The sequence below is a fragment of the Hypanus sabinus genome, chromosome 6 (assembly GCF_030144855.1).
Source record: "Hypanus sabinus isolate sHypSab1 chromosome 6, sHypSab1.hap1, whole genome shotgun sequence".
NCBI classification, from domain to species: Eukaryota; Metazoa; Chordata; class Chondrichthyes; order Myliobatiformes; family Dasyatidae; genus Hypanus; species Hypanus sabinus.
This window is the reverse complement of record NC_082711.1, coordinates 171,817,148-171,843,069: the sequence shown is the minus strand read 5'-3', so window position 1 is coordinate 171,843,069 and position 25,922 is coordinate 171,817,148. Positions and strand designations below refer to the sequence as shown.

At 45.0% G+C, this 25,922-nt stretch overlaps 1 protein-coding gene across 13 annotated transcripts in view; it reads left to right on the top strand.

Moving 5' to 3' along the window:
• nxn (nucleoredoxin) overlaps positions 1-25,922 on the top strand; it is a 173,145-nt gene that overhangs the window by 104,842 nt on the left and 42,381 nt on the right. For 10 of the 13 annotated variants that reach the window (XM_059973546.1, XM_059973547.1, XM_059973545.1 and 7 more), the window contains exons 6-7: positions 14,696-14,875; positions 19,213-19,334. In XM_059973546.1, the coding sequence (XP_059829529.1) occupies positions 14,696-14,875; positions 19,213-19,334 (302 nt within the window). Of the gene's footprint in view, positions 1-14,695; positions 14,876-19,212; positions 19,335-20,495; positions 20,643-25,922 lie in introns of those variants that run through there. The other 3 variants (XM_059973557.1, XM_059973555.1, XM_059973556.1) reach the window with 2 other exon arrangements.

Sequence of the window (25,922 nt, the reverse complement as noted above, 5' to 3'; positions counted from 1 at the left end):
AGTTCAGGAAGGCAAAGGGTTGTGGATGGGATGGACAATAAATGGAGTTCAAGTCCTACGAAGGAATAAATGAAAAAAGTCATTAAGAGTTGTAAAACATCTTTCTGGAGTTGCAGAACATGGAACACTACAGGCCCTTTGGCCCACAATGTTCTGCCGACCTTTTAAACTCCTCGGAGATCAATTTAACCCTTCCTTCCTACAATGCCCTCTATTTTTCTGTCATCCATTTGAGAGTCATTTCTGCCTCTGTCAACCCTGAAGTTCCATGCACTTACCAACCAGTGAAAGGAAAAAAAATACTTCTGATATCACTCCTGTATTTTTCTCCAATTACCTTAAAATTATTCCCTCATGTCTAAAATCAGGGGTTTTGAATTTGTTAACAAAAATTGCTAAGTCTGCTTTCTGTGAGGACCCAGTGGAATCAGAGGCTCCACTGACTAAGACAAGGCTGTTAAACTGACCCTTTGCATTGGATCACTAACAAGAGAAAATCTGCCAATGCTGGAAAGCGATGCCCACAAAACGCTGGAGGAACTCAGCAGGCCAGGCAGCATGTATTGGAAAGAATACACAGTCGACGTTTCAGGCAAGTCCACTTCCCATTGGATGGTTGGATTACGTCAAGTGAGCAGATAGAGCAGGATTACCCCAAGTCATGAGCGAGTTTCCATTTTTACAGATGTCAGTTTTGTCCATTAGCTGGAAAATATACAAAAATCACTCGATAGGGTAATCGAACCTCCTCACTATTGATAGTGGTGAAGATGAGGGAGCTGGTTTACAAACAGAGGCAATGTGTAGTGAGGAGAGGTTGGGGCCACTGATACGGCAAAATTGCAGTGAACACGATGAGTTGGAACGTAAAGTGTGGACAGAATCAAAAAGGGTGAAGATGTTATATTTGAATACACGCAGTATACAGAAAAAGATAGATGAACTTGTAACACAATTGCACATTGGCAAGTATGTTGTGGTGGCCATCACTGAATCATGGGTGAAAGCTGGGAGCTTGCTTAATGTCCAGGACAGGCAGGAAGCCAGAGGTGGCAGCATTGCTCTGTTGGTATAAAAATGAAGTCAAGTCATTAGAAGGAGATGACATAGGGTCAGAAGGTGTTGAATCTTTGTTGGTAGAGCTAAGGGTAAAAACACCCTGACAGGAGTTGTATACAAACCCCCAAATAGTAGTAAAAATGTGGTCTACAAATTACAATGCAAGATAGAAAATGCATGCCAAAAGGGCAATGTTTCAATAGTCATGGAGGATTTCAATATGCAGGTAGATTGGGAAAATCAGAGTGGTGCTGGATTCCAGGAGGGGGAATTTCTAGAGTGCCTACAAGATGTCGTTGTAGAGCATCTGGTGGTTGAGCCCACTAGAAGATCAGCTACTCTGGATTGGTGTTGTGAAATGAACCAGAATTTGATTAGAAAGCTTAAGGTAAAAGAACCCTTAGGGGAAAAGTGATCATAATATGATTGAATTCACCCTGAAATTTGAGAAGGGGAAGCTAAAGTCAGATGTATCATTATCACAGTGGAGTAAAGGGAAGTACAGAGGGAGTTCCATGAGAGAGGAGTTGGCCAGAATTGATTGGAAAAGAACACTGGCAGGGATGATGGCAGAGCAGCAATGGCTGGGATTTCTGGAAGCAGTTCAGAAGGCACAGCATATATACATCGCAAAGAGGAAGAAGTACTCTACAGGAAAGTTGACACAACCGTGGCTAATGAGAAGTCAAAGCCAGCACGTAAAAGCCAGAGAGAGAGCAAAAACTAGTGGGAAGTTAGAGGATTGGGAAGCTTTTAAAACCCAACAGAAGGCAACTAAAAAAGTCATTAGGAAGATAAAGATGGCATATGAAAGTAAGCTAGCCAATGATCTTAAAGTGGATACCAAAAGTTTCTTCAGATATAAAGTGTAAAAGAGTGGATATCAGACTGCTAGAAGACCATGCTGGAGAGATAGTAATGGAGGACAAGGAAATTTTGCATGAGATTTTCACTGTATGATGGAAGCTCCAGGTGTCAGAGGTCATGAAATGTGTGAAGTTACCATGACTATAGAGAAGGTTCTTGGGAAACTGAAGGATCTGAAGGTAGATAAGTCCCCTGGACCAGATGGAGTCCATTATCAAGAATGAGATCTTAGGGTACTTGGAGGCACATGATAAAATTGGCTTTAGTAAGCTTAGTTTCCTCAGGGGAAAATCTTGCTTGATAAATCTGTTGGAATTCTTTGAAGAAATAATAAACAGGATAGACAAAGGAGTATCAGTTGATGTAATATACTTGGATTTTTGGAAAGCCTTTGACAAGATGCCACACAAGGCTACTTAACAAGCTACGAGCACATGGTATTACAGGAAAGATTCTAGCATGGATAAAGCATGGCTGATTGGCAGGAGGCAAAGAGTAGGGAAAAAGGGGAACCTTTTCTGGTTGGCTGCCAATAACTAGTGGTGTTCCATAGGGGTCTTTGTTGGGACCGATTCTTTTTACTTTACATGTCCATGGTTTGGATGATGGAATTGATGGCTTTGTTCCAAAGTTTGCAGACAATATGAAGATGGGTGATGCAGCCTCCACCATGCTTCACGGTAGGAATGGTGTGTTTTTGATGATGTGTGGTGTTTGGTTTACACTAAACATAATGTTTAGTCTGATGGCCAAAAAGCTCAATTTTGATTTCATCAGACCACAGAAGCTTCTTCCAGCTGACTTCAGAGTCTCCCACCTGCCTTCTGGCGAACTCTAGCCGAGATTTCATGAGAGTTTTTTCAACAGTGGCTTTCTCTTTGCCACTCTCCTATAAAGCTGTGACTGGTGAGGCACCTGGGCAACAGTTGTATGTGCAGTCTCTCCCAAATCAGCCACTGAAGCTTGTAACTCCTCCAGACTTGTCTTGGTGGCTTCCCTCACTAGTCCACTTCCTGCATGATCACTCAGTTTTTGAGAATGACCTGCTCTTGGCAGATTCACAGCTATGTCATATTCTTTCCATTTCTTGATGATTGACTTAGCTTCTTGTATCCATCTCCTGACTCGTGCTTTTCAATAACTTTTTTGCAGAGTTGTTTGGAGAGTTCTTTTATCTTAATGGTGTAGATTTTGCCAGGATACTGATTCACCAGCAGTTGGACCTTCCAGATACAGGTGTATTTTTACTACAATCAATTGAAACACCTCGACTGCACACAGGTCTCCAAAAACAGATCTCCATTTAATTAGTCATATGACTTCTAAAACCAGTTGGTTGTACCATTGACGATTTGGTGTGTCGTGATAAAAGAGGGTGAATACTTACGCAATCAATTGTTTTGTGTTTTATGTTTATAATTAATTCAGATCTATTTTCACTTTGACACAAAAGAGTCTTTTTCTGTTGATCAGTGTCAAAAAAAAGCAAAATTAAATCTACTATGATTCAATGTTGTAAAACAATAAAACGTGAAAACCTGGGGGGCTGGGGTGGGGGGGGTGAATACTTTTTATAGGCACTCTCTGTATTGATATCTGTTGTGTTTATTATGCTATTGTGTTTTTTGTGCTGCTTTGGATCTGGAGTAACAATCTTACTGTTCTCCTTTACACCGTGTACTGACGAATGACAATTAACAATGTTGAATCTTGGACGTTCATGAATCTTATTTATCCCCGATTCGCTGTCACTAACACTGGTTATCCATGAGAAAATCTGCAGATGCTGGAAATTCAAACAACTCTACACACACAAAATGCTGGTGGAACGCAGCAGGCCAGGCAGCATCTATAGGGAGAAGTACAGTTGACGTTTCGGGCCGACAGCACTTCTCCCTATAGATGCTGCGTTCCACCAGCATTTTGTGTGTGTTGCTTGAACACTGGTTATCCGGTTGTTTATGCAGGTGGGAATTTGTGGTGGCCAGCACACCATTTCCACTGTCAACCTAGGGTCCTCGTTCCACGAGAAAGGGGCTTGCAGAGGGGCAAGGGACTGAATGGCTTCCTACACTGTGACGTTTTCTGATCTATGGACTGTTGGTGCGTCTTGTCACCTGGTGTGACAAAATCTGTGTGGCCCACTCACACACCGCCTTTTGTTTTCAACACCACTTTGTAATTGTAACCAGATCTCCTGTCCCTAGCCCCTCCTAAAGTAGTTCTCCCAATTGCCCTCGAGAGTATAACAGCCATTTGTAATGTGTTTTTTTTCCAAACCTCAAATGTATTTGATCATCGACACTGGGAGTGTACGTGAACTCCAGAATCTTAATTACCACAGGATTCTTCAAATTCTTACGTTATATTACAGAGTATGAGCTGTGGTGTGGCACACTCACTGCTCCCACAGGCTCCTCCTCTTCTGTTCTGCTTTCTCTGAATTCAGCTCCATGGAATTCAACATTTCACGTTTCCTTCTTAACCTAGCTTTCAACTGGCTCTGAGCTGGATGAATATCGCCATGTTTTGCCTGTGTGAACGTGTAGTTGCAGCCCAGTGATCCCTCACTCCCTGAGGCGCAGCACAGTAGAGTAGTGGCCGGCGCTAGTTATGTCAGTGGGTGCTTGATGAACAGCCCAGATTAGATGGGCCAAAAGGCCTGTTACTGTCCCCTATGGCTCCACTGTAGTATAGTGGTTAGCGCAGCACTTCACAGCGCCAGTGATCACCAATTGGGGTTCAATTCCCACTGCTGTCCGTAAGGAGTCTGTGCGTTATTCGTGCAACTGTGAGGGTTTCCTCCCAGTGCTTTGGTTTCCTCCTACAGTCCAAAGACGGATTAGGGTTAATAAGTTGTGTGCGTGCTGTGTTAACGACCAGAAGCAGGGTGACACTTGTGGGCTGCCCCCAGCACATCCAATCACCAATACACATGTCACAAACAAGAGAAAATCTGCAGTCGCTGGAAATCCAGGCAACACACTCAAAATGCTGAAGGAATTCAGCAGGCCAGGCTGCAACTCTGGAAAAAAGTGTGGTCGACGTTTAAAACCCACAGTCCTGCCAAATGTACATGTCCTTGTTTTCAGTATCAGGTGTCACTCCACAATAATCTGCCTAATTTATACACTCAGTGTCCATTTTATTAGGTACACCTGACCCACTCATTAGTGCAAATATCTAATCAGCCAAATCATGCGGCAGCAACTCAATGCATAAAAGTATGCAGACATGGTCAAGAGGTTCAGTTGTTGTTCAGACCAACCATCAGAATGGGGAAGAAATGCGATCTAAGTGACTTTGACTGTGGAATGCTTTTTGGTGCCAGATGGGGTGGTTAGAGTATCTCAGAAGCTGTTGATCTCATGGAATTTTCACACGGTCTCTAGAGTTTACAGAGAATGGTGCAAAAAAAAAACAAAAAAGCATCCAGTGAGCGGTAGTTCTGTGGGAGAAAACTACTTTGTGAATGAGAGAGGTCAGTGGAGAATGGCCGGACTGGTTAAGCTGACAGGAGGGTGACAGTAACTCATACAAGAATGTGTTACCATGGTGGTAGAAACATAGAAAACATACAGCACAATACAGGCCCTTTGGCCCACAAAATTGTGCCGAACATGTCCCTACCTTAGAAATTACTAGGCTTACCCTGTCGAATCCACCTCCACCACCGTTGCCGGCAGCCGATTCCAAGCACTCACCACTCTGAGCAAAAAAACTTACCCCTGACATCTCCTCTGTATCTACTCCCCAGCACCTTAAACCTGTGTCCTTTAGTGGCAACCATTCCAGCCCTGGGAAAAAGCCTCTGACTATCCACACAATCAATGCCTCTCATCATCTTGTACACCTCTATCAGGTCACTTCTCATCCTCCGTCGCTCCAAGGAGAAAAGGCTGAGTTCACTCAACCTATTCTCATAAAGGCATGCTCCCCAACATCCTTGTAAACCCTTTCTGTGGCTTCCACATCCTTCCTGTAGTGAGGCAACCAGAACTGAGCACAGTACTCCAAGTGGGGTCTGACCAGAGTCCCTATATAGCTGCAACATTACCTCTCGGCTCCTAAAATCAATTCTATGATTGATGAAGGCCAATACACCTTATGCCTTCTTAACCACAGAGTCAACCTGCGCAGATGCTTTGAGTGTCCTATGGTCTCAGACACCAAGATCCCTCTGATCCTCCACACTGCCAAGAGTCTTACCATTAATACGGTATTCTACCATCATATTTGACCTACCAACCTGAACCACTTCACACTTATCTGGGTTGAACTCCATCTGCCCCTTCTCAGCCCAGTTTTGCATCTTGTCAATGTCCCGCTGTAACCTCTGACAGCCTTCCACACTGTCCATAACATCCCCAACCTTTGTGTCATCAGCAAACTTACTAACCCATCCCTCTATAAGTATCTCTGTGTGCAGAAGCGCATCTCTGAACGCACAACATTTCAACCCTTGGAAGTGGATGGGCTACAGAAGCAGAAGACCACGAACTTACACTCAGTGTTCACTTTATTAGGTCTAGGAAGTAGAGAATTAAGTAGCTCTAAGTGTACAGTAGGTTAATTCTTATCAGTGGAATTCTGTTCTCTCTAAACTGGGTATGAGAAGGTCACGAATCTTTTTTGATACGGTCTTTTTCTTTCATCTCTTGAAGCTGCTTCTCATTCTTCTTTCTCTTGTAACATTTAATAAAATTATCATAATCAACAAACCTTAGGCCTCTTTCTTGACTTCTGAAGAATCTTTGGATCACAAAAGTGTCAGGATCCAACACTGCCATGTTGTCTGTGTGACGTCTCTCTGAGACATGGCTGGGGGAGAGAGGCAGGACAGATTCCAGCTGGCCTTGCTGCTGACTGATGTTGGGGTGAACTCTGGGAGCAGCGCTCAGCTCCCGTGCTAACACAAGAGACTGGTGGTCACAGGAGGCACAAGAAGCAGCTGCCGATGCTGGAGTCAGGAGCAACAAGAAAGAGCTGAGTGGGTCAAGCAGCATCTGTAGAGAGGGAAAAGATTTGCGGATGTTTCTGGTCGAGATATCGGGGCGGGGGGGGGGGGATTGATCGGTTTAAAGGGGAGACTGGGATGGGTGAGATTGGAGATTGAAGTGATGGTTGCAGGGTTTGCTTTATAAGGAACCTACGTCATTAAAACAGATTGTTCAGCCCATCTTATGTTTACCCATGTATGTATTGAACTGTGTTGTTTTTGTAACCAATCGATGTGATAAAATGGAGTTGTATCACCCCAGAGTGCTAAGCTGATACATTGCAGTATATGAGTGTGATCAAGGTAACAAGAAGAAACTGTAAGAAATGTGTTTACTAAAGGAATACGTGACTACAAGCGCGCAATGTACTGAACATGGTGTAAGAGTAAAGGCTGATTTATACTTGTGCATTGCATCAACACCGTAGTTAACATGTACCCTATGCTGTAGGGTGACTTGCACCTCTCCAGAAAAGTTACTCACACATCATGGCAACGCAGACCGCAACAACTGTGATTGGTCCACTTGGTAGCATCGCATTTCCGGTTGCTTCCTCTCCGCCATGTCTGTACACCGATGCGAAATAGATGAAGCAAATCGTCAAATCTACCTGCCAACACACGAAAATGTTTGAAATGCATTTCCTCGTCCATGTCTCTCACAAAGAAACTCAACACAGTGGTATAGAAACCCCACCGCCAACTGGTGCTCACCAGTGCATGCTCGCGATGGCATAGAGCAACGCAGAAGTGAAAATCACGGTTACGGCATAGGCTGTGGCATAGTCAATACGAACAACTATAAATCAGCCTTAAGAAAGTAGCAGAGATGAGTCAACTGCAGATGGCAGACCACCACAAACACGTCGATTGATGATCGGAAGGACTGTGTTCAGTGGAAATAGTAACCTCACCTTGTTCTTGTGTATAAAAAGAATCCTTTGTAAAAGGTGTGTTGGAAGTCTCCTGGTGGGAGTGGAGGTGAGTTTCCTGCAATAAAGAATAAAGGTGTTTGATAAAGATCCACTCAGCATTGGCATTGTGAGCAGAGAGATACCAGACGTCCTGTCTGGAAGGGCGGGCCAGCTCCAGTGACCCAGGTTTGATCGTGACTTCAGGTGCTGTCGATGTGGAGTCTGTGTGTTCCCACCCCCCCAAAGTTTCTCTCCCACATCCCAAAGATGTGCAGGCTGGTAGGTGGAAGAGAGATCATTGAGGAGCATAGCGTCACTGTGCACAGAACGGGGCCAGGCCATTTCCAAGTGCATATATGTCACCTTATACAACCCTGAGATTGATTTTCCTGTGGGCATACCCGATGAGCCATAGAGTAATAACCATCGTAGAACTGCCCAGCTTCAGTGTTCAATCAGAGTGCAGAAGGCAACAAACTCTGCAAACACAAAATAGTAAATAAAGCAACAATAAATATTGAGAACATGAGATGAAGAGTCCTTGAAGATGAGCCCATTAGTTGTGGAAAAATTTTAGTGATGGGGCAAGTGAAAGTGAGTGAAATTATTCCCTCCTCCGGGTTCAAGAGCCTGGAGGTTGAGGGGTAGTGACCGTTCCTGAACCAGGTAGTGCAAGTCCTGAGGCCCCTATACTACCTTACTGATGGCGACAGTGAGAAAAGAGCATGTCGTGGGCAGTGGGTGTCCTTAATGATGGATGCTCCTTTCCTGCCACAGCATACCAAGACAAGACAAGGATGCAAGTAAAGAATTCTAGGGTGACATTTCCTATTGGAAAGTTATTTTACTAATTCTGAAGTATTATTGGTCTTTAATGTGTAGATTATTTTGGCTATCAATTCCTGTATTGTAATTGGTGATTGATTATGCAAATAAGGAATTTCAACATGCACAATGTTTTCAATTGGTAAATACCTGTATCTGACTAGTTATTTTCTGTATAGAAATAGCATGACTTAGTTCATACATTTTAACAGTTTAATGACGGGGGTCAGGCCAAGTAAAAGTGTGATTGAAGGACCTGTTTCAGAGTCCAGGTAATCAGTGATGACCAAAGTGTTGGGTCTGCGACTTTTCACGTTATACACCCTGGATGTTAATGTTCTGGACCATGTAGTTGACTTTGTGGCCAAGTCTGCAGATGATACAGGTACAGGTCATGTTGAGGAAACAGCGAGTCTGGACTTGGACAGATTAGGAGAATGGACAAAGAAGTCACAGATAGAATACGGTTTAGGGTAGTTTGCGGTCATGCACTTTGGTAGAAGGAAGACAGGTGTAGACTTTTTTTTAAATGGGGAGTGTATTCAGGAATCAGAGGTGCAAGGGACATGGGAGTCCTGGTGCAGGATTCCCAATAGTTAACTTGCAGGTTGAGTTGGTACTGTGGAAAGCAAATGCAGTGTTCGCATTCGTTTTGAGAGGACTAGAATTTAATAAGAATGCAATGTGGAGATTTTATCGGGCATTAGTCAGACCACATTTATGAGCAGCTTTGGGCCCTGAATCAAAGAAACAATGTGCTGGCATTGGAGAGAGTCCAGGGGAAGCTCACAGGAATGAAAGGATTGACCTATGAGGAAGGTTTGATGGTTTTGGGCATGTACTTGCTGGAGTTTAAAAGAATGTGGTGGAGTCTCATTGAAATTTACTGAATATAGATAGAGTGGACATGGAAATGATATTTCCTATAATGGAGTCTAAGACCAGAAGGCACATCCTTAGAGTAGAAGGGATAACAGAGATGAGAGGGAATTTCTTTGGCCAGACGGTGGTGAATCTGTGGAATTCATTGCCACAGACGGCTGTGGAGGCCAAGTCATTGAGTATATATAAAGCAGAGGTTGATAGGTTCTTGATTAATCAGGGTGTCAAAGGTTGTGGGGAGAAGTTAGGAGGATAGGGATGAGGGGGATAATAAATCAGCCCAGATGGAATGGAGGAGTGGACTTGGTGGGCTAAATGGTGTAATTCTGCTCTCGTGTCTTATAGTCCTATGATCTAAAGGAGTGAAAAGTTTCCAATGCCACGCCCTCTCCCCGTGCTGCCCAAGTTTGGGGTGACTCTGCAGTTTAAATTACGTGAGAGAAAGGGAGTAAGGTAGGAGAATCTTCTAGAATTTTAGAGAGAATTTGAAGAACTAAACAAAATATCTCATTACCTCAGCTGTGAGTGGGTTGGCAGGACTTTTTCCTCTGAAGGCTTACTCCAAAGTCAGGGCATTAAGTATAGGAGGTGGGGAGAGGGGCATTATGTTGCACTTGTGCATGACGTTGGAGTATTATGTTCAGTTTGGTGACTTTGCTGGTTCCTTATTCAGTGAAGTGTAGGGGAGTGAGGGGTGATTTTAGAGAGGAGTATAAAACTATGGGGTGCATCGAGAGGGTGAATGCACACCGTCTTTACCCAGGGCTGGCGAATCCAGAGTGCATGAGCTTAAGGTGAGAGAGGAGAGATTTAATTGGAACATTTTTTAATTGAGAAGGTGGTCCATTTATGGAATGAGCTGCCAGAGGAAGAGGTTGAAATAGGAACTATAACAACACTTAAAAGATCTTTGGACAGATAGACGTATTAGACCAAACCACGTAGAAGCAGGATTAAGACATTTGGCTCATTGAGTCTGTTCTGCTGTTCAGTCGTGGCTGATTCATGATTCCTCGCTATCCCGTGCTCCATAAACTTTCTCAGCTTTACTTATCAAGAACCTATCGACCTCCGCTCTGAAAATGCCCAATGACTTGGCCTACCACAGCCGTCTGAGGCAATGAATTCCACAGAGGTTTCTATCTTCACAGATGCTGCTTGACCTGCTGAGTGCTCTCACCATTCCCTCTCTCCTCTGATTTCTGGATGGGATCACTGCTACGGAGAGAGGAGACTGCGTTTTGATCACTGGTGGGATCACTCTGCTACGGAGAGGGGAGACTGCCTTTTGATCGCTGGTGGGATCGCTCTGCTACGGAGAGAGGAGACTGCGTTTTGATCACTGGTGGGATCACTCTGCTACGGAGAGGGGAGACTGCCTTTTGATCGCTGGTGGGATCGCTCTGCTACGGAGAGAGGAGACTGCCTTTTGATCGCTGGTGGGATTGCTCTGCTACGGAGAGAGGAGACTGCCTTTTGATCTCTGGTGGGATCGCTCTGCTACGGAGAGAGGAGACTGCCTTTTGATCGCTGGTGGGATCGCTCTGCTACGGAGAGAGGAGACTGCCTTTTGATCGCTGGTGGGATCACTCTGCTTTTGGAGAGGGGAGACTGCCTTTTGATCGCTGGTGGGATCGCTCTGCTCTGGAGAGGGGAGACTGCCTTTTGATCACTGGTAGGATCGCTCTGCTACGGAGAGGAAAGACTGCCTTTTGATCGCTGGTGGGATCGCTCTGCTATGGAGAAGGGAGACTGCCTTTTGATCAGTGGGGGATCGCTGTGCTACGAAGAGAGGAGACTGCCTTTTGATCGTTGATGTGATCGTTCTGCTATGGAGAGGGAAAGGCCTACCGCTATACCTGGAGAATGTTACCCGGGTTTTCTGCATTTAGGGTATAGACTTGAACTACAGACTTTTTTCAGTCTTACAGTTTTTTACATTCTGTACATTCTGTCTTGGGTTTTTTGTGCGCAGGGGAGGGGGATTTGGGGGGGGGGCGGTGTGCCTGTTCTGTTTCTGTTTGGTTTTTGTGTGGGAAGGAGGGATTAGGGGTTGATGATCGTGCTGCTGTTCTTTTCTCTATTGGGTTCGTGGCTATCTGGAGAAGAAGAGTTTCAGAGTTGTCTTCTTTGATAATAAATGAACCTTTGAAGAAGAGCACATAGTCAGAGCTTTCAATAATTATACGGCTTCTTGCAGTATTGGTTGCAATTAATCAAATGGGTTCCTGTTTAATATGGACAGAAACATTACAGCATGATATCCACTGATCTATTAGCCCATTTTAGTGTTATAATCCATCAAGGCAGCTCTGTCCAATTGCTCTTAATTATGTATGGGGGAGCTGAGCTGATATTAAATCACCAGAGTTAAAAATAAAACTGCTTGGAAGAAACTCAAGGAAAGTAGACATCATTCTTTCATTCAAAGCCAGACGAAACACAAAGATTCAGAATCAGGCTTATTATCAATGATGTATGTTATGAAAATGTGTTGATTTGCAGCAGTGGTACAAGGCAATACATTTAAAAATACTTTAAGTTACAATAAGAAATGTACAGTGGGTTCCAGTTAATTGGACAGCCACTTATTTGGCACAACTCTTAAAGAACAAAAGACTCATTGGGAAGATAGCCGGGATTCCCTTCATTTATTTGGGACACTCTACTGCTAAATGGGACAGGAGACTGTTACCAAACAGTTTTTAACAAGCTTCTGTCACGTGCACTTGAGTGCCTGTTGGACACCACACTGTGCTCCATGCAAACAGTTTTTAAAAGCGTCAGTTGCGTGTGCTTGTGTTCTAAAGTAGCGATATTTGTCACTGACACAGGCAGTACGATAATTGAGAACTGTCTTGCTCACTGTGGTTTTAACCATTCAGGCTTGGAATTGCCTGGGAAGGCCAGGGGTGGGGGGTGTGAAAATGAAATTATTTCACTACCTCAACCAGTTAGGAGCTACAAATAATTTGAAGGTATCAACAATCATCTTGTATGTTCATTGAAAATGAAGATTTGGAGGATGCAGTTGTCGATAGCGCTGTATAAAGGCAGTCCATTATCTACATTAGCTGCCTGCACTAGTTTTTTTCATTTACAGTCAAAAGAATGTGACATGGATGAATTCCTCTATTGATAATTATAGTGGATTCCGGTTGGGACACATCAGTACCAGTACATCTTGGTCTAATTAAGCCATTGCCCCAGTTTCATGGAAATAGTTAAAAAAGTATAAAAAGACAAACTACCATATATCTAAGTCAGAAATTTTGTATCTAATGAAATGAAGAACACATTAGAATAGTATGAGTATTACTACAATAGTACAAAACTGTGTATTAGTTCCTATTAGTTATTAATCCAGTATACACTGCCACGTTCTTTTGATCGACAATAAATGAACAAAATTAGTGCAGTCACCTAGTGCAGCTAATGGGCAGCCTTCATATAACTCTATCAATGGACTGCATCCTCCAAATCTTCACATTCATTGTAACATTCAAGATAATTGCTGACCCCTTCAAATTTTTCGTAGTACCTAATTTGTTGAAGTGATGAAGTCATTTAATTTACACTCCCGGCCGTTTCTGCCTGAATGGTTGAAACCCTAGTGAGCAAAGACATTCTGAGTTGTCTCAAAGCTTATTCCTCACCAACTGTCTGTGACAAAATCACTGGTTGTTGAACACAAACACATGCAACTGACAATATTTAAAACCTGTTTGCTCTAAATACGGTGGAGTGTCTAACGGGTGCAAGTGCATGCATGTGACACTAGTTAGAAACTTCAGCAACAGTCTCCTGCTCCAATTAAGCAGCACAGTGTTCCAAACAAAGAAAGTGAATCCCGGCTATTTTCTTCATTAGTTTTTGTTCGATAAAAGTTGTTTCCCAATAAGCATACTTACATATATATGCATGCACAGTATGTACAGAATATATGTGTAGCACTGTGCAAAATTCTTAGGCACGTGTAAAAAAAATTCAGTAAAATGAAGATGCTTTTGAAAATAATGAAATGAAAGGTTTCTGAATATAAAAAAACTATAAAGAGCAGTAAATTGTAAAAAAAATCAAATCAATATTTGGTGTGACCACCCTTTGCCTTTAAAACTGCAGCAATTCTCTTAGGTACACTGTCGTGCAATTTGATAAGAAAACTGTCTCGTAGGTTGTTCCGAGCATCTTGGAGAACTTTCCACAGTTCTTCTGCAGACTTTGGCTGTCCTGTTTGCTTCTGTCTCTCTAGGTAAACCCAGACAGCCTCGATGATGTTGAGATCAGGGCTCTGTGTAGGCCTTACCATCTGACACCAAATAAAAAAATCTAGGGTGTATGTGTGTGTGTGTGTGTGTGTGTATATATTCTCCATCTGCTTTGTAATCTGTGCTGCTGCTTACGAGCATCATTTGCATCAATGACCGACGCAGACCGAGGATTGTGCAGTGATCAGCCCACATGTGTCGCCACACTTCTGCCGCCAAAATAACGTGCCCACGACCTACTAACCCTTACCTGTGGAACATGGGAGGAAAACCCTCACAGTCACGTGCAAACTCCTTACGGAATTGGACCCTGGTTGCTGGCACGGTAAATTGATTGCGCTGACCGCTATGGTGCTGTCATCCAACATTTGGAGACTGCCCCTCCCACAGTGTAGTGTGGGGGGTATCAGATAGACAGCAGTGCCCACCCTGCTGGACCTGGGCCTGGGGAGCTTCTGTAGGCCTGTCACACAGCATCAGTGCAGGTCCAAGTCAGTGGAAAGACTTTGCCATTCTAGAAACAACTGGCCCACGTTCAACTGTACACAAGGAAGCTTTCTCTGCTTCGGCCTTTGAAGTCCCCGTTGGATATCTGCTACTACTGTTAATATGGCAGGGTTTTTGACTAGTGTCACGGATCCGTTTTCCTCTCCGAGAACGGAATCCTGCCTGTTGGAGAAAGGCGGGGTGGGGGGGGTGGGTGATGCTCAACACAAAAGGTCTGTTCCTTAGAGTTTCCATGCTCTGACTCCCAGATATGGAGACAATCACGGGAGAGAGACCCTGAGGTAAGTTGGGAGAATTTGATTCACTGGAACTGTAGGGCTGCAGACGCTGTGCACGGAGACCGACTAATCCCCGGTGTTCTGTTTTAAATGCAGGCATTCCAACCCTGATCATCCTCGACCAGGAGGGGAAGATCATCACTCGGCAGGGGAGGGCGGCTGTGCTCAATGATATGGATTGCAAAGAGTTCCCGTGGCATCCGAAACCGGTATTAGAACTTACAGAGTCCAGCGCCATGCAACTGAATGAGGGGCCCTGCCTGGTTCTGTTTGTGGGTATGAAGTGCTCGTCGTGAACCTCCCAGTCTAGACTTCAGTCTGCCTCTGTGTGTGTGATACTCCAGTGTGTATGTGAGAGTGTGTACTTGCACATTGCCTGAGTGTGTCAGTAAAGTCCCGGTGTGTGTGTGTAAGTGTGTGCCCTCATATATGATACTTTGTGTGTCTGTGTGCACATCTCATGTTTGTGCATAGTCACTGTGTATACACGCGTGTAAAAATATGTGTCAGCGATGTTGGCATGCATGGTAGGTGTGTGATTAAAAGGTGCGCGAGAAAGTCTACGTGTGTGTGCACGTTTATACAGGGTGGTGTGTGCTGGCTCTGTGAGAGTGCCCATCTGTGTGGCTATATATCTGAATCCATGTGTGAGTGTGTAACATGCCTATATTTTATTTAAAAATCTGGACCCTAGTTAAAATTTCACAATTCATTTAAAGCCTTAAGTTATCTTCACCATCCCATAATAAACAGCACAACTTTATCACTCTGTGCTACTCAGTATATCTATCACCTGATCGACCTTCAGGTAACCGCCAGTTCTTCTCGGCGCAATCACCTGGTAATTATGGGAAACAAAGGTTGTGCAGTTGTGTTACTTTTATTAAAGTCATGACTTGGTGCAGAGCAGCCTCCTGTTCGGACTGCAATCGGTTTGACAGCCGGGGGTGACCACTCTCTGCATGTTCAGTATGTGTAAACCAAGCCCGATGCCCGGCCGGGTGAGGTGAGTTAGAGAAGGAGGTCATAGGTCAGTACACCTTAGTGCCCATCCTTGCCTCCCCCATACCTTCCCTCGCCCACTGGAACAAGTCCTGGACTTTTCCTGAAATTCTGTCCTGCATCTCCCCGAGATCACAGTCTGGCTGTCCTTCCACCATGGTCTCGGTCTGTTCTCATCACCTCTGATGTCCCAGTTCATTCAGGCAACATTCCCAATTTTGATCAGATCATTGTGATCAGAAAATAACTGAGGAGGCAGGCCACTGTGGGAAAGATAAAACTGTCGGAAGAAGAGGGAGCTAATTGAGGTTTCTTAAAGCCCGAGTATATACCAGGGGCCCAGACGTGTCCAAGTGCTGAGGTGGACAGCACGGGCCCTGTGGTTGTTCTGAGTCCCAGTACTGTGCTGATCCACATCTCCACACTGGGTTCCAGTTCATTCAGGCACACAGAGGCAAAGGCACCATCACTGTCTCTCTCACACAGGGAAAGATACACGTACTGTACGTGTAACATCTCACACTCATATGGTGTCGAACACACACACACTCAATGTCAGTAACACCAAGGAATGTGTTCATTGTGGACTTGAGGAAGGGGGAGTCGAGGGAACAACCACCTGTTCTCATCAAGGGACTGGCAGTGGAAAGTGTGAGTATTTTCAAGTCCCTGTGTGCCAGCGTCTCCTGAGGACCGATCCTGGGCCCAACGTACTGATGCAATTACAAAGAAGGCACAACAGAGGCTACATTTCATTAGGAGTTTGTGGAGATTTGGTATGTCACCAAAGACTCTCGCAAATCTTTGCAGATGTACCGTGGAGAGCATTCTAACTGGTTGCATCACCGTCTGGTACGGAGGGGCCTCTGCGGAGGATGGGAAAAAGCTGTAACCTCAGCCAGCCCCAACATGGGCACTGGCCTCCCCAGCATCCAGGACATCTTCGAAAGGTGACACCTCCAACAGGAGGTGTCCAACATTAGGGACTCCCATCACTCAGGACGTGCCCTCTTCTCAGGGAGTAAGTACAGGAGGCTGAAGACGCACACTCAACATTTAAGAACAGCCTCATCTCCACCGCCGTCAGTTTTCTGAATGGACAGTGAACGCTTATACACTGTATCATTATGTAGTTCACTTCTTTTATTTTTGCACTAGTTATTTAATGTAAATATTATAGATATTTCTCATTGTAACTTGTAGTTTTATGTATTGCAATACACTGCTACCACAAAGCAACATATTTCATGATTTATGCCAGTGATATTAAATCTGTTTCTCACATACAAGCACATTGCTTATGTAGTCCCCGGGGTACATTCACATTAATTCATATTCATATTCATTTTTATTCTCCCTCCCCTCTGCCCCCTACCCCTCTCTCACACACATCACACTTATGTAAAAGTACATACATCTGCACACCACACACAGAAATAGAGTCACACATACCACCCTCCTCTACAACATCACGCACTCACAGAATGAAAGCTTCCCTGACAGTTCCTGTACAACTCATCCCTCACCAGGCAGGACATGCCCTTTTCCCACTGGGAGGAGGAACCAGGCCAGATGACACACACTGAATGGCTGAGGGAAAAGCTGCTTCCCCTCCAGACCACGAGCCTAGGAACAACATCTCACTATGTGTTTACAGTATTTTGTTTATATTGCTTATTATAACTGACAGTAAATGTTTACAAGCTGCACTGTGCAGAGCAACAAATGTCCCCGACATATGTGAGTGATAATAAACCTGATTCGGAGTCAATTGCTGCGCTAACACCAATTGGTGTAGCATTTGCCTTTGATCACCATTTCCCACACGACTCAGTACATTGTTTAAACAACAGAATACCAAGCGTGAACCCAGTAAAACCTCTCCAGGCTTCTGCTAAGCTTGTTAATCATTTTACTGCCCTTGTTATTGTCCTCCCCAGTCCTTACTGTCCTCTCTAATGCTTCTAATTAGTTCATTTGCTCGGTTATATTGCCCTCCAAATTCCACCAGTGGTTTTATTGCTTCCTCAGCCAGGGCTCGGCCCCAGCTGCCCTCCCCTCCCCTCCCCTCCCCAATGCCACGGGAGCTGTTTACTGGGTGCTCTTTTAACTCATCGAGTGCTGCTGTCCAGCTTGCTGCGGCAATAAAGACCGTGATGAAACGAATTTCTGTTGCCGCATCTCCCGCCCGGTGTGGGTGTTCAATTACTGGAGTAGCACGCGGAGCTCCAGACAGAGCAGCTGGGGAATTTCAGTTCGTTAAATAAGTTCGGGAGTTTTATACATAAAACCTTGGCTGACTACTTGGAGGAAGGGGTTACATTTTTGGAAGATAGTGGAAGTGAGGGCTGTGGGGAAGAATTCAGACAATCAAAGGGGAATAAAAACTAGGTTTAATGGGATAGGGGAGAGATTTCAAAGGGAACAGAGGGATGGTAACAACACAGAAGGTGGTTATATCTGGAATGAGCTGCCAGAGGAAGTGGTTGGGGCAGATATAATAGCAACCTTTAAAAAAACATTCGGATGAGCACCTGATAGGAAAGGTTTAGACCAGGGGTTCCCAACCTTTTTTATGCCGTGGACCAATACCATTAAGCAAGGGGACCATGAACCTCGGGTTGGGAACCCAATGCGGGCAAATAGCACCATTGTCAGCATGGAAGAGATGGACCGAAGGGCCTTTTAATGTGCTGTATGACTATAACAGCTAGAAAGTTCACGGCCGCGTGGCAATGTGGCTGGGAGAGGGAGAGCAATTTCTCCTGGTCTCCACTGGTAAAGAAGGCAAATGCAATGTTGTCATTAATTTCGAGAGGACTAGACTGTAAGAGCAAGGATGTAATGCCAAGGCTTTATAAGGCATTGATCAGACTGCACTTGCGGTATTGTGAGCAGTTCTGGGCCCTTTATCTAAGAAAGAATGTGCTGCCATCGAAGAGGGTCCGGAGGAGGTTCACGAGAATAATTCTGGAAATGAAAGGGGTAACGTGAGAAGCATTTCATGGCTTTGGGCCCAGACTCGCTGGAGTTTAGAAGAATGAGGGAGATCTCATTGGATCTTAGGCACGTGGATGAGAGAAAACTGGAGGGCTGTGTAGGAAGGAAAGGTTAGATTGAACTTAAAGTAGGTTAAAGGGTTGGGACAACATTGTGGGCCAAAAGGCCTGCTCTGTGCTGTGGGGTTCTATGTTTTACAATAGGAAAACGGAGAGCTATACGGGAGGGAAGGCTTGGACTGATTGTAGAGTGTATTAAAGGGTCAACACAATATCATGGGCAGAAATGTCTGCACAGTGTTCAAAGGTTCTCCTGTTGTAAATACCCAGCATGTCAGGCAGCACCTGTGGAGAGAGAGGAGAAGAGTTAACATACCAGATCAGTCGTTCTTGATCAGAACTGGAAGAAGTTGGGATTGAAAGTGGAGAGGGAGAACAAAAGGAGGGAAAGCAAGAGTTAAGGAGAGGTGGGGGGGGGGGGGTCTGTCAGTGAGTATCGGCAGGGATCAAGTAGTAATGGGCCTACAGCTGCCATTTTATTTCCCATTTCCACCTCCTGGATGCTTTACTCCAACATGCCGGTGACTCTTCCTGTTTTAACTTTTTCCCTAGATTCAGAAGAGGAGGAACTGGAGCCAGCAAAACAACTGATCCAGCCGATCGCGGAAAAAATTCTCTCAGAGCACAAAGCGAAGGAGGAGGATGCCCCACTGTTATTCTTTGTAGCAGGAGAGGTAGGTCGATGATTCTCTGTGACCACTTCCTTAGGTACACCTGCTCGTTAATGCAAATATCTAGTCAGCCAATTGTGGCAGCAACTCAACGCATAAAAGCATGCAGACGTGGTCAAGAGGTTCAGCTGTTGTTCAGACCAAACATTAGAGAGTTGGGAAGAAATGTGATCTAAGTGGTTTTGACCGTAGAATGATTGCTGGTGGCAGACGAGGAGGTTTGTATCTCAGAAACTGCTGATCTCCTGACACTTACACGCACAACGTCTCTGAGTTTGCAGAGAATAGTACCAAAAAAACAGTGAGTGCCAGTTCTGTGGGTGAAAACACCTCGTTAGTGAGAGAGGTCAGAGGAGAACGGCCAGATTGGTTCAAACTGACAGGAAGGTGACAGTAACTCAGATAACCAGGTGTTACAACAGTGGTATGCAGAAGAGCATCTCTGAATGCACAACATGTCAAACCTTGAAGTGGATGGGCTACAGCAGCAGAAGACCACGAACGTACACTCACTGGCCCCTTAGAGGGGATACCTCATTAAAATGGCCATTCTGTTCCTTCTGAGGCTAGGACTTTACTCCTTGGAGTACAGGAGATCGAGGGGTTTATAGGATAACGGAGGTACAGATAGGTGAATGAAGTCTGTTTCCCAGGGAAATGGTATCAAAAGCTAGTTGGCATAGGATTAAGGTGAGAAGGTGGTGCTTTAGAAGGGACTTGAAGGGCACCTTCTTCATGCGGAGGACTGTATGATAAAATGAGCTGCCAGAGAAAGTGGTTGAATTAAAGCCATTTAGACAGGTTTAGAGTTGGGGTTCCCAACTTTTTTATGCCATGGACCCCTGCCATTAACCAAGAGGTCTGTGGACTCCAGGTTGGGAATCCCTGGTTTAGAGTGATAAGGGCTAAAACAGGATGAGGTGAGAAGGGAGTTTTGTTCAGCATGAATGAATGGGCTGAAGGGCCTCTTTGTATGTGCTTGTGGAATCATGCTCTTAATTAGGGTTTTGGCTTCCAGGCTTGTTATGTACAACAAACTCTGTACGGTAAAGTTCCAACCCTCCAGCACTGTCAGGAAATTGGTGGTGCCGGACTAGCAGAATTTGCAGACTTGAGGATATTGTATAACTATCCTTCCATATCACTGTATAATCCATTTCCCAGTGAAGCCGGAGAGCGTACAGGGAAATGCACGAACCCTCCAGCCGCAGACCCAGCCACGCTCCTGATCCTCGGTATTCCAAACCTCGAACTTGGCCCCGGACAGACCTGGCCCACGTTCCGGACTTCCGCTCCTGTCACCGTCTGGAACCGCGGCTCATGCTCAGGATGTATGAGCAGGCCATCAAAAATAAATTGGATACCTGATTATCAGAGTTTTACTCTCATAGCAAATCAAGTTCTCATCCTTCAAACTTGCGCGAGTGTGTGTGTCTGAGAGAGAGAGAGGAGGGGGTAGTCAAAGACGGAGCACAGCAAGCTCCCATAGAGTAATGAGGCAGTCATGTGATCATGCTATAAGACATAGGAGAATTAGGCCATTTGTCCCATCAAGTACTCTGCTATCCCATCATGGCTGATTTATTTTCTCTTTCAACCCCATTCTTCTGCCTTCTCCCCATAACCTTTGACACCTTTACTAATCAAGAACCTGTCAACTTCCGCTTTAATTTTATCTAATGACTTTGCCTCCACATTTGTCTGTGGCAATGAATTCCACAGATTCATCACCCTCTAGCTGAAGAAATCCCTCCTCAGCTCCATTCTAAAGGGATATCTTCCTACTCTGAGACTGTGCCAACACTATAGGAAATGTCTTCTATCTAGAACTTTCGACATTCGATAGGTTTCAATGAGATAGCCCCTATTCTTCCGAGCTCCAGCAAGTACAGGCCCAGGGCCGTCAAGCACTCCTCACACGTTAACCGTAAGTTGCATTCACGAGGGTGAATTCTGCCGCCGCCCTCCTAAAGAAGCGAGGTGGGCCCTCCCGCACCTCAAGGGTGCTGGGTACCAGCACAGTTGCAGACCCAGTGTCCCACAGAAAGGGCAGAGAGCGGCTGAACGGCGAGTCCCCCATTAGACGCAGGGACACTCCCAGCACAGTAGGGGCTCCGCCTCATTTAGACTTTAGGTGCTGTCCACGTGGAGTCGGTACGTGGCCCCCTCTGACCGCACGGGTTTCCTCCGAGTGCTCCGGTTTCCTCGCTTTTCCAAAGGGCGGGCAGTGGATGTGGTGGAATTGAAGGATGTCCCTTTAGAACAGAGATGATAGATAGATTGATTGATAGATACTTTATTGATCCCAAAGGAAATTACTGTGTCACAGTAGCATTCCAAGTGCACAGATACAAATACCAGAAGAGAGGTGGAAAGAATAAAAAAAACAAGCTACCACAAACAGTCTAACAGGAGGGGTCATCACTTCCCCAGCTACAGTTTGACTCGTTATAGAACCTAATGGCCAAGGGTAACAGTGAGGTATTTCTTTAACCAGAGGATGGTGAATCTGTCGAATTGATTGCCACAGATGACTGAAGGCTAAGTAATTGGGTATATTTAAAGCGGAGGTTGATGTGTTCTTGATTAGCAAGGGCATCAAAGGTTACAGGGAGAAGGCAGGAGAACGGGGTTGAGAGGGGTGATAAATCAGCCATGATGGAATGGTGGAGCGAATTCAGAGGGCTGAATGGTATAATTCTGTCCCTGCTGGGAAGCAGCTGGCGTTCTTCCTCAGCCTCCAGCCACTCTCTGGGGAGGGAATCTGTCAGCTCACCACTGTCGGGGCCCAGACACACAGGCTAAGCGTCATGGAATCCGCCGCCTAATGCCAGGACGCCAGGCCCTGAATGTTTGTGAATAAGTACGTAAGACATAGGAGCAGGATGAAGACACTCGGCCCATCAGCTGTGCTCTGCCATTCCATCATGGCTGATTTATTGTCCTTCTCAACCCCATTCTCCTGCCTTCTCCCTGTAATCTTTGATGCCCGGACTAACCAAGAACCCACCAATCTCTGCATTAGATATACTCGCTGACTTGGCCTCCTCAGCTATCCGTGGTAATGAATTCCACTCTCTGGCTGAAGAAATTCCTCCTCATCTCTGTTCTAAATGGATGTCCCTCTATTCTGAGGCTGTGCCCCTGGCCCTAGATCCACCCATTATAGAAAACATCCTCTCCACATCCACTCTTTCAAGACCTTTCAGCATTCCATAGGTTTCATTTTTTCTAAGCTCCAGCTAGTCCAGCCCAGGGCCATCAAACGCTCCTCATATGTTAATTCCCCGGGTCGTTCCCAAGAACATCTTCACAAAAAGAAATGTGGAGGGTGGGGAAAGATTGAAAGTGAATATTTTGGCCTTCATCAGTATTCAGACTTGCTCAGGGCCTACCAAGAAATAAAATTAGTATTAATATAGATATTGGTTTATTGTTGTCACATGTACCAAGATACCGTGAAAAGCTTGTCTCGCATCCTGTTCATACAGATCGAATCATTGCACAGTCCAAAGGGGAAGGACAAGGTAAAACAATAACAACACAGCATAAAGTGTCACAGTTAAAGGAAGTGTGCAGTGCAAGTAAATAATAAGGTGCAAGATCATAATGATGTAAATCGTGAGGTCGAAACTCCAACTGATTGTACAAGAGGTTCATTCAAGAGCCCGATACTGATAGGGTAGAAGTTGTCCCTGAGTCAGGCTTTCAGGCTTTTGTATCTTCTGTCTGATGGGAGGGGGGAAGACAGATTGGGGTGGGTGGGGTCTTTGATTATGCTGGCTGCTGTGCTGAGGCAGAGAACAGTAGACAGAGTCTACAGAGAGGAGGCTGGTTTAGAAACATAGAAAACCTACAGCAAAGTACAGGCCCTTCGGCCCACAATGCTGTGCCAAACGCGTGCTTACTTCAGAAATTACCCAGGGTTACCCACAACCCTTTTTTTCTAAGCTCCATGTACTTATCCAGGAATCTCTTAAAAGACCCTATTGTTTCCACCTCCACCACCATCGCCGGCAGCCCATTCCACACACTCACCACTCTCTGCGTAAAAAACCTACCCCTGACATCTCCTCTGTACCCACTTCCAAGCACCTTTAAACTGTGCCCCCTCATGTTAGCCATTTCAGCCCTGGGAAAAAGCCTCTGACAATCCACACAATCAATGCCTCTCATCATCTTGTACACCTCTATCAGATCACCTCTCATCCTCCATCGCTCCAAGGAGAAAAGGCTGAGTTCACTCAACCTATTCTCGTAAGGCATGCTCCCCAATTCAGGCAACATCCTTGTAAATCTCATCTGAACCCTTTTTATAGTTTCCACATCCTTCCTGTAGTGAGGTGACCAGAACTGAGCACAGTACTCCAAGTGGGGTCTGACCAGGGTCCTATATAGCTGCAACATTATCTCTCAACTTTTAAATTCAATCCCATGGTGATGAAGGCCAATACACTGTATGCTTTTTAACCACACAGTCAACGTGCACAGCAGTTTTGAGTGTCCTAAAGACTCAGACCCCAAGATCCCTCTGATCCTCCACACTGCTAAGAGTCTTTCCATTAATACTATATTCTGCCATCATATTTGACCTACCAAAATGAACCACCTCACATTTATCTGTGTTGAACTCCATCTGCCACTTCTCAGCCCAGTTTTGCATCCTATCAATATCCCACTGTAACCTCTGACAGCCCTCCACACTATCCACAACACCCCCAACCTTTGTGTCGTAACAAATTTGCTAACCCATCCCTCCACTTTCTCATCCAGGTCATTTATAAAACTCACGCAGACAAGGGGTTCCAGTAAAGATCCCTGAGGTCACCAACCTCAGTGCAGAATATGACCCGTCCACAACCACCCTTTGCCTTCTGTGAGCAGCCAATTCGGTATCCACAAAGCAGGGTTCCTATGGATCCCATGCCTCCTTACTTTCTCAACAAGCCTTGAATGGGGTACCTTATCAAATGCCTTGCTCAAATCCATATACACTACATCTGCATCAGTGTGTTTAGTCACATCCTCAAAAAATTCAATCTGGCTGGTAAGGCATGACCTGCCTTTGACAAAGCCATGCTGACTGTTCCTAATCATATTATGCCTCTCCAAATGTTCATAAATCCTGCCTCTCAGGATCTTCTCCATCAACTTACCAACCACTGAGATAAGACTCACTGGTCTGTAATTTACTGGGCTATCTCCCTTTCTTGAATAAGGGAACAACATCTATAACCCTCCAATCCACTGCAATCTCTCCCATCCACAATGATGATGCAAAGATCATTGCCAGAGGCTCAGCAATCTCCTCTCTTGCCTCCCATAATAGCCTGGGGTATATCTCGTCTGGTCCCAGTGATTTATCCAACTTAATGCTTTCCAAAAGCTCCAGTACATCCTTTTCCTTAATGTCTATATGCTCAAGCTTTTCAGTCTGCTGTAAGTCATCCCTACAGTTGTGAAGGTCCTTTTCCGTAGTGAATTCTGAAGCAAAGTATTCATTAAGTACCTTCACTATCTCCTCCAGTTCCATACACACTTTTCCACTGTCACACTTGATTGGTTCTATTCAGTTACATCTTATCCTCTTGCTCTTCACGTACTTGTAGAATGCTTTGGGGTTTTTCTTAATCCTGCTCACCAAGGCCTTCTCATGGCCCCTTCTGGCTCTCCTTTCATTCTTAAGGTCCTTCCTGCTAGCCTTATAATCTTCTAGATCTCTATCATTACCTAGCTTTTTTTAACCTTTCATAAGCTTTTCATTTCTTCTTGACTAGGTTTTCAACAGCCTTTGTACACCATGGTTCCCGTAGCCTACCATTCTTTCCCTGTCTCATTGGAATATACCTATGCAGAACGCCACGCAAATATCCCCTGAACATTTGCCACATTTCTGCTGTACATTTCCCTGAGAACATTTGTTCCCAACTTGTGCTTCCAAGTTCCTGCCTGATAGCTTCATATTTCCCCTTACTCCAATTAAACACTTTCCTAACTTGTCTGTTCCTATCCCTCTCCAGTGCTATGGTAAAGAAGATAGAATTGTGATCACTCCTGTATCTCCAAAATGCTCTCCCACAGAGAGGCCTGACTCCTGACCAGGTTCATTTCCCAATACCAGATCAGGTACAGCCTCTCCTCTTGTAGGCTTATCTACATATTGTGTCAGGAAACCTTCCTGAACACACCTAACAAATACCACCCCATCTAAACCCTTCGTTCTAGAGAGATACCAATCAATACTGAGGAAATTTACATCTCCCACCACGACAACCCTGTTATTATTGCACTGTTCCAGAATCTGTCTTCCTGTCTACTCCTCGGAGTCCCTGTTACTATTGGATGGTCTATAAAAAACACTCAGTAGAGTTATTGACCCCCTTCCTATTCCTAACTTTCACCTCAGTAGACAATCCCTCCATGACTTCCTCCTTTTCTGCAGCCATGACAGTGTCTCTGATCAGCAGTGCCATGCCCCCACCTCTTTTGCCTCCCTCTCTGTCCTTTCTGAAACATCTAAAGCCTGGCACTCTAAGTAACCGTTCCTGCCCCTGCCTATCCAAGTCTCTGTCATGGCCACCACATCATAGC